The sequence below is a fragment of the Electrona antarctica genome, assembly GCF_951216825.1.
Source record: "Electrona antarctica genome assembly, chromosome: 19".
NCBI classification, from domain to species: Eukaryota; Metazoa; Chordata; class Actinopteri; order Myctophiformes; family Myctophidae; genus Electrona; species Electrona antarctica.
The window spans coordinates 25,038,342-25,047,631 of NC_136800.1; the positions used below are offsets into that span (position 1 = coordinate 25,038,342).

At 40.3% G+C, this 9,290-nt stretch overlaps 1 protein-coding gene across 2 annotated transcripts; it reads left to right on the plus strand.

The window, feature by feature from the left end:
- Nucleotides 1–708: 708 nt before the first annotated feature.
- Nucleotides 709–8,268, plus strand: LOC306943249 (inositol monophosphatase 1-like). Of its 2 annotated transcripts, none has more exons than XM_079529469.1 (9): nucleotides 709–806; nucleotides 1,595–1,660; nucleotides 2,158–2,291; nucleotides 2,572–2,676; nucleotides 3,246–3,291; nucleotides 5,056–5,164; nucleotides 5,542–5,650; nucleotides 6,087–6,238; nucleotides 6,956–8,268. In XM_079529469.1, the coding sequence occupies exons 2-9, from the start codon at nucleotides 1,598–1,600 to the stop codon at nucleotides 7,090–7,092; spliced, it is 855 nt and encodes a 284-aa protein (XP_079385595.1). In that variant the 5' UTR covers nucleotides 709–806; nucleotides 1,595–1,597; the 3' UTR covers nucleotides 7,093–8,268. The 2 variants fall into 2 exon arrangements, with proteins under 2 accessions (XP_079385595.1, XP_079385596.1); XM_079529470.1 differs by having other exon boundaries at nucleotides 738–805; nucleotides 1,589–1,660.
- The last annotated feature ends 1,022 nt before the right edge of the window (nucleotides 8,269–9,290 follow it).

Consider the following 9,290-nt stretch of genomic DNA (forward strand, 5'->3'; position numbering starts at 1 on the left):
AGCATTCAATGTTTGTGTTAGGTCAAACACTCACAACTGGCCATTCATTGTGAATGGCATACAATGTTTGTGTTTACACAAACCCTCAAAGCTGGACATAGGAGGGGATAGCACCCCTCAAAATGTAAATATGAATCCTGGACTATCAAGTAGGATAGGCCTACAGTAAATACACATTTTGGAGAATTCAGCCTTTGTAATTTGTTCATTGTAATGTGAAATACATTCAGAAACATTGAATTCTCCACTAATATAATTAAAGCTAGATGCCAGTACCAAAATGTTGTCTCTTTGTATTTTGTACAAAATGTTTAGACAATAATGCATTTTATTGTTCAAAGTTACTAGAAGCTGAAGTCTACATGCTGTTATATACTGTGGCCACCGGGTGGCAGGCTGGCAGCATCTCACAAATCTGTCCTTATGGAATCTTCAACATGAAGAACAAACCTAGAATAAACCAAGAAAGCAGGAATAAATCAGGAATCAACACAGTGACGTAACAAACGATCGGTTCCAGTTAAGTAGGTGTAATCTTAGACTAGTAGTTAGGGTGTAATTCATTTAGTGTAGTACTAGTCAAATATAAGCATTGAATTAATTAAAATGGTAATTTTCTTTAGACGTGGATTAATTTGACGTGACCTGCGCATCCCATCTAAAACACTCAAATCAGGCTCAAGTGACGCTTAGTTATGACGTCAGTGTCGTATCCAGTGTCGTATGTTTCTTGTAGACATAAACTCTAGACATAAACACGGAAGGAAGGGGTTTGTGACAGAAAGGGAAGAAAACCAAACAAACCGGTAAGAATGTCATGTCTCTGTTTTAAATGTTCATTTAACAATAATTAAACCAGTTAATTAAAAACAGATTGGTTGTTTGTTAGCAGCGACAGAGGAGGCAAGGAGTACATTTGAGAAGGAGAGGTCACGCAGGACAAAGTTTGAAGAAAGCTTTGAAATTGAAACCAATGAGATGAATAAACAGTGTTATTTTAAGTAATGGTGATCTTTGTACAATAATCTGTTAATGAAAATAAAATAAGGCATATCACCCATTGTTTTCTGATCCATTGTGTTTCGCTGTGAACATTATATAATGTTATTGAGTTATCTAAAGAGCACAGAATGACTTAAGCTCTGAGGCTGCTGTTACTCTTTATGTCAGGAGATGGCACCAAAGTCAGGGTAACTATAATCCCTAATGTCAGGTCAGAATGCTATTTAGAGCGTTATTAATATCACACTATGTTCTACTTGTGTTTTTCTGAAATGATTATATAACAACGGTCTCAGTCATTCAGAAATAAGCTCCTTGCACCCAGCTCCACTATGGGCGCGTTCGGAAATACCACACCGGAGCGCACTCGCCTATTAGTTTGCATTGCACAGTGGGCTCAGTGCGCTATTTCCGAACGTGCCCAATATTCCAATAAGATGGGTGCACCCAGCTCCACCTCCACTATATATATTCCAAGAGAATCATCTGAACATGACAAAAGCCCTTGTATGGACACATCCTCTGCTCATATTTCTCCTCTCCCCTCCTCCCCTCTCCCCTCCTCCTCCACCCCCTCCTCTCCTCTGTACAGAGTATGGGGGACACATGGCAGAGTGTAATGGATCATGCAGTGGGGCTGGCCCGCACTGCTGGAGCAGTGAGTAGCTGTGTGTGTGTGTGTGTGTGTGTGAGAGAGAGTGTGCCCGGGGCCACATTGCATATACTGTTGTATCAAAAATAGCTTGTAGATCTGCTATTTGTGCTATATTTGAATTGATATCTTGAATATAGTTTCTTGCTATTTTTGAACTGGAATCCCGAAAAGTAACATGTTTAGGCTACTTATGTTAACATTATGAACTTAAATGCAAGTACATTGGACAGAAAAAAGGACAATACATTTTTAATCCTTTAGTCATTCAGCTACTAATATAGAATATAGTAATTAAATAATTAAAGCGGGTCATGTTTGCATGTTTGGAATTGTAACAGCTGAAATAAATAGTATATCAATATTTGGATATTAACCTGCGGGCTGCATTAATTCAGTGAAGGTGGGGCCGCATGTGGCCCCCGGGCTGCCAGCTGCCCAAAGTGCCCATGTACTGTATGATCTACCTGCCATAATACATGGATGGACCGTGTGATTGACAGCTGGTGCGGGAGGCGGTCCAGCCTGACATGAAGGTGATGCTGAAGAGTTCCTCTGTTGACCTGGTGACCCAGACTGACCAGAAGGTGGAGCAACTCATCATCCAATCGGTGAAGGAGAAATACCCTACGCATAGGTAGCGCACGGCACGCACACGCAGTCGTGCACGCACAAAATGAAAATTGCAACTCAAACTTCAAAATCTTTTAGATTTTGTTTTACTACAAATAAGTTGTTGGGAAGCGTAATAAAAACCTCCTCTATGGGGAGGTAGTTTTATAGGATTAGGTTTATGTACAGTATATGATTACTGGTTATTGATTAGGTTTATGTATGATTAATGGTTGATTAGGTTTATGTATATGATTAATGGTTATTGAATAGGTTTATACATGTGATTATTGTTCATTGGTTAGTTTCATAGGGGAGGAGTCCGTGGCAGCAGGAGAAGCGTGTGTTCTGACAGACAACCCAACGTGGATCGTTGACCCAGTGGACGGAACCACCAACTTTGTACACGGGTAAATATACCACCATGACCATTACTACTGGTCAATCACTTCTGCTTTGTACCCAGTGGTGGAAAAAAGTACTGCAATGTAGAACTAAGTAAATGTCTAAGTAAAAGTACTTAGACATTTACATTACATCAAAATGTAATTAAAAGTACCAAAAGTAGGAAGTACTCACTATGCAGAATGTCCCATTTCAAGTTTTCAAATGTGTATAGATGTTTTGAAAATAGCAGATCGACAAGCTCACAATGTGTCGCATCGCGGCACATTCTGAGCTTGTAGATCGGGTATTTTCAAATGGCTGTACGGCTGAAGTGTTTAATGTACCGTATGTTTTGTAATAATAATCAAAGTAACTAGTAACTACAGTTTTCAAATTAATGTAGTGGAGTAAAAGTAAATGTATTGGAAATTGGAAATACTCCAGTAAAGCACAAATACCTCAAAATTGTACAAGAGTAATGTACTCAAGTAAATGTACTTAGTTACTTTCCACCACTGTTTGCACCTTCAGAAATATAACCTTTAGTATTAGTAATATACTGTAACCCAATAATACCAATAATTCCCTCCAGATATCCCTTTGTTGCTGTTTCAATCGGCTTCGCTGTCAACAGAGAGGTACTGCTATTATTATTATAGATAGTATAAAGTTATAGTATATACTTTAGCACTGGTTCCTAAACACTGGGTCGGGTCCCATCTGTGGGTCACAGTGGGACACAGGCGCGGCACGCCGCGGCAGTGGCTCAGGGGTAGAGTGGCCGGTAGAGCAGCCGGATGTGAACCGCGAGGTGAGGTGTGCAGGTTCGGTTGGTGGCTTGCATGATTTCCTCCGCCACCGGTGTAGGAATGTGTGTGTGAATGGGTGAATGTAATGGGTGAATGTAATGGGTGAATGTAATGCACAATCTATGTAAAGCGCTTTGGATAAAAGCTCTACATAAACACACCATTTACCATTTTTAGGGGTTACTTTCTTTTCTTTTTTAAAAGATTTTGGCTTTTCTGCCTTTATTCTTTCTTTATTCTTTATTCAGATCCCCATTAGCTTCCACTGCTGCGGTCGCTAGTCTTCCTGGGGTCCACACAGAACATCACAACATAAAAACAACATACAATACCATATACATACAACAACAACTGACACTTGTCTGTCTAAATCTAAATTAAATTACATTAGAATGCCAAAGATAAATAGACAATGTAGGTTAAACATCATGTACAACAGCAATATCATGTACAAAGCACATCAGTCCAATTGTGTGACCTCTCGCAATAATGTTTTTTTAAAAGAGTATTTACTTTTGACTTGTTTTATGTTAACAGATAATGAGTTCCACTGTTGGGTGGCTCTATAAATAACAGATTTTTCAAGTGTTTCTGTATTTGGTTTCGGAAGTTCCAAATACCCTGAGCTTACCTGTCTAGTTTGATATCTGTTTTAGACCTGAACTAAATAATTGATCTCTGGCTTTCCCTCAATGATTGCATTTCTGGTAAATTTTATAAGACTAGCAGTTCATTTAGCCTCTACAGTTAGCCATACTAAACTGTGGTGCATCCTAGAAACATTGGTTTTAAAAGAGCAGTTCAGCACTACTCTTGCAGCTCTATTTTGTGCTTATTTTATTAACTTGCTGTATTGGGGTCCCCGTCATAGTTAAACTCAGTCGGGAGTCTCCAGCCAGCATAGTGCCCAAGACAATGTACTTTGTCTTGGAAACATTCAAGATCAATTTGTTTTCTTTTACCCAATTTGACACTAATTGTAATTCCTTCGTTAAAACTTCCTTCAGTAAATTGCATCTTGTTGCAACGCAAATCATGGTTGAAACATCTGCATACATGACCATAGTTGGTTTATCTAAAACATAAGGCATATCATTTGTAAAAATGGAAAATAAAAGTGGACCTAAACAACTACCCTGAGGAATTCCATATAGTACATCCTTACTCTCAGATAGACTCTCTTTGCTTCCTCCCAGACAGATAACTATCCATCCAAGAGACGGCAGAGGATAAAAAAACATATGCTTTCAGTTTGGCTCTTAGCAATTCGTGATCAATAACATTGAACGCATCGAACTATAGTTTCAAGTGAAGATAGACAGGAAAGGGGGAGAGACATGCAACAAAGGTCGTCATGAACGGGACTCGAACACGCGACACTGTCTGGACAAAGCCTATATGTGGCTAGCCTCGGTCCCAGACTTACGATATGTGGCATGCGCCTGGTATTTTCACTAGCTTACTGTACGTCCTGGGCAAACGCTTAATTTCAATTTTGGGTCTCGAGCTAAAAGGTTTGGGAACCACTGAACCAAAGTCTTAGATGGAGTTTCTAGTTGTGTAAATAATAATAATAATTTTTGTTTACCGTAGCTGGAGTTTGGTGTGGTATACAGTTGCATAGAGGATAAAATGTACACGGCCAGGAGAGGTAAAGGAGCGTTCTGCAATGGAATCCCTCTGCAGGTGTCGCAAAACACAGGTCAGTTCATTACTCCGAGAACGATAACTATAGTAATGATGATAACGATTGAAATACTGATGCAATAATCTGTTGTATGACTATGAGTGTAGGCCTGTAGGGCTGTCACGATTATGAAATGTGACTTGACGATTAATTTTCACTCGAGTAATTGCGATTAATTTAATTTAATCATATAATTGGTCCTCACTAATGTTCATTCATGAGATGGCACCGTTTCTGTCTGTGTCTCGTTGGTGGACTGTGGGCAGTTCAGATACCCAGTTACTACCAGTGACATTAATCTGTCCAAACAATCAGATCAAAACATCTGTCTTTTCTAGTTGCCTGTCAGTAGCCTATATCAGATGACAGTATTTCATTGTGTTTCCTGTAAGACATCAACCAGTCCATCGTGGCGACAGAGTTCGGGTCCAACAGAGACCCTGAGGTCGTCGACAAAATCTTCAGCTCCCTCCGAAAAATACTCTGTCTGCCAGTACATGGGTGAGTACATACTTTACTACATTACTACTACTATGACTAGTACTTTTTTTATTGATACTTTAGTCGGAAATGTAAACAACACGTGGTACAGTAAGACATTAAGGCTAAAGGGATAACCACAAGAAAGTCCTGAGGACTATTTTCTGGCTGACTGACGTGAGAAATAGCAGATCTACAAGCTTTAAACATGTCATGAAGCTTACAACACGTCACTTGTAAGCTTGTAGATGAACTATCTCCACTATTTTACTTTTTTGGGGGAGGAAAAAAAGTAAAATAGTAAAATAGCCTAAAAGGCAAACAGTTATACAAATTGTAACGTTCCAATGTTCAATGCAAAATAATAATAATAATAATTTTAATTGCAATTATTTGTGTGACAATTAATTGTCAACTTAAATGTGTAATCGTGACATCCCTAATTGTGTGTAAACAGGATTAGAGGAGTGGGAACGGCAGCCACCAACATGTGTCTGGTAGCGTCGGGCTGTGTGGATGTGTACTACGAGACAGGAGTTCACTGCTGGGACTTCGCTGCTGGTGCTGTCATCGTCACCGAGGCTGGTGGCGTCCTGATGGATGTGGGAGGTACCATATACACTTATACCTACTATATTGTTGCTGTCGGGTAGAAACCTCTCCATGTTTTAACGTTTATACTGAAGCAATTTGTTTTGAGCTTGTAGATCTGCTACTTTTAGAATTTGAAGTAACTGTTTTGGACATTTGAGGTTTCCACCCGAAAGAGACAATGCACATATACACATACTGTAACATACACTTACACATAACATAACGTACCATACTGTAGCAACAAGCAACTAAGTTGTAATACCCTCAATTGACAACCCATCATCATATTAAACGACAATAAATTAACCAATATTGCACCTGTACAAATAGCTTGGGTTAACCTCTTTGTCTCTTTCAAGTCTTGGTTTCATAGAAATCCATAGGCAGCAGGATGTTGAGTTACTGAAAACGAGCGCTTCTAAACAAAAAGCGTCAACCATTCTACTTGCCAGCAGACCAATGCTGCTGCAACTGCATAATGTGTTAGTATCAGTGTGTCTGGGAGCTGTCAAAAGTGGTTGAACTTAAAATGTATTATAGCGGTGAACATTTTGTGGATATGCCCCTGTGTGTGTGTGTGTGTGTGTGTGTGTGTGTGTGTGTGTGTGTGTGTGTGTGTGTGTGTGTGTGTGTGTGTGTGTGTGTGTGTGTGTGTGTGTGTGTGTGTGTGTGTGTGTGTGTGTGTGTGTGTGTGTGTGTGTGTGTGTGTGTGTGTGTGTGTGTGTGACGTAGGTGGTCCATTGGACTTGATGTCCAGGAGGGTTGTGGCGGCCAACAACAAAACCATCGCACAAAGAATCATCAAAGAAATTGACGCCTTCACCCCCACGAGGGACGACGACCCGATAGAACCAAACACAACCAAATAGAGAACCGAAGTTGGACATCACTGTCAGACTAGAGGCCGCTATTCCCCTGGGTCACGGAGTTGAGAACTGTGTTAAAAAATGTAACAAATGAGCCCCACAATTTTACCTTAAGTATCAACTGACGGTTGTGGCGGTGAAAAAGTATGAATGTATCCAAAGTAAACACAGACGTTATCAAATATAACTCGCTATCATAGGCAACACAGAATCACATACGCAGGGCTGGTTTGTTTATTGTTGGAACACAACAGACACGATCTAAGACTTCTCTATGGGATTTTCAATAGAAAAAGTACTTCCGTTAGCCAGGGCATAGCGGGAGTGACGTCAGGACTTCGGTACTCTACAAATAACAATAGAACACACCGATAAATGATCCAATAGAACAGAGGTTCTCAACCTGCAGGCCGGGGACCACTGGTGGGCCGTGAGGGTATTGCAAGTGGGCCCCCAAATAATTGCCAAGACACTTGAGATTGTAATGATAATATAACATGAATATAAAATAATGTAAAAAAAAAAAAGATGTCATGGATTATTTTTAATTATATATTTCTTTACCAATACTTTTCTTTACCAATACAAATATATGTGTAAGTATCATACTGTATGTGTAAGTATCATACAATACAGTACAGTATATTCTATGCGAACACAATTGTTTCGGGGGAGGAAAGCCAGGTGGGGAAGGTGATCATTGCATGTACTCCTACGGGGTAGGGGCTGTGACCTGTCAGTAGGGAGTGTTGGGCGGGAGGAGTAGAAGGAAGGCCCTATGACCTTCCGGTGGGGGCTCCTTACTGGCAGGTGAGTCAGTAGGATACAACAGCAGTGACAAAAGCAATGTGTGTGGGGTGGAATCAACTGGAATAACGACAAAATTCGGAGAAAAAGGGGACGCACAAAATGCACACGGCCCACCCATCTGACCACTTAGCGCGGCTGCCACGGTTACTGGTCAGATCCAGGATCCAGAAATGGTTGAGAACCACTGCAATAGAACCATTATAGTTAAGTCATTTGTTGATAAGCAGAACAAACTACCTAGAGCTGATCGTTTGGGTTTTTTCACGTTTTCTACACGTTTGTACTGTACTTGTCCATGCATTGTATGTATGTACTGCATCTGTATTCTGTCTCTCACTGAAGAGTCTTAATAAAATCAGTGTGACGTCAGCAGTGCCTTCTATCATCATGATGAACGTCATCATACCTCACATTTTAAAAGGTTTATACGGAATAAATGCGTTTTGCCATTGACTTCGATGTCATGACATCATGGGGGCGGTTAGCACCGCTCAAAAACACAATGGAAACACATTACATGAAGTTATACTTGTTTTGACAGAACTTTAATAAGTTATTAAATGTGAGTATTCTGTTCTTATAAAGATCTACATGTCCTGTCCAACACTGAATAAGAATAACATTATATGGGGGGGGGGGGGGGGGGGGGCCTGACCAAGTGGTCCAGGGGGGGGGGGGGGCCCTGACCAAGTGGTCCACATACTGTATAGGCGTTTGGCCTGCGCTGCGTGTTCGAGTCCCGTTCATGACGACCTTTGCTGCATGTTTCTCCCTCTTTCCTGTCCATCTTCACTTGATACTATCAATAGATAGGTATAAAATAGCAAAAATACAAAAAACATATAATTAATAAAATGTATTCTAATTTAAAATGGTGTCTCTGAGGTTATGAGTGACAGCCTGTCACCATGTGTCTGTCTATTTTACAGATATGGACTGAAGTGAATATCGATAATGTTTAATACTAGCAGCTGTAGAAATGTATCCCAATTGATCAACTATATGGTCTATTTATGGCAGAGGAAACCATGCAAGGCTACAACCTGCTCATCGGGAGCATTTGGGGGTCAAGTAAGTGCCTTGCTCGAAGACACTGACTGTAACATAGAGTGAGGCGGCCAGGCGGCATCAGAATGGGAACCTTCTGTTTCCCAATGGCTTGCTCTACCTCCTGAGCCAGAACCACTGCCATGTATTAACATTGTATGTAATGTAGTTGCTCGATATTGATGCTATTTTACAACTTTTATCAATATTCGCTTCAGTCTGTTTCGTCACCTCAGTATCATAACATTGAGACACTCCTAAACCTCTGACAATTATTACATTAATTGAATGTTGGCATTTAAACATTCACTCGACGATGGTGCTGTGAATTTAGTTACTGAGAC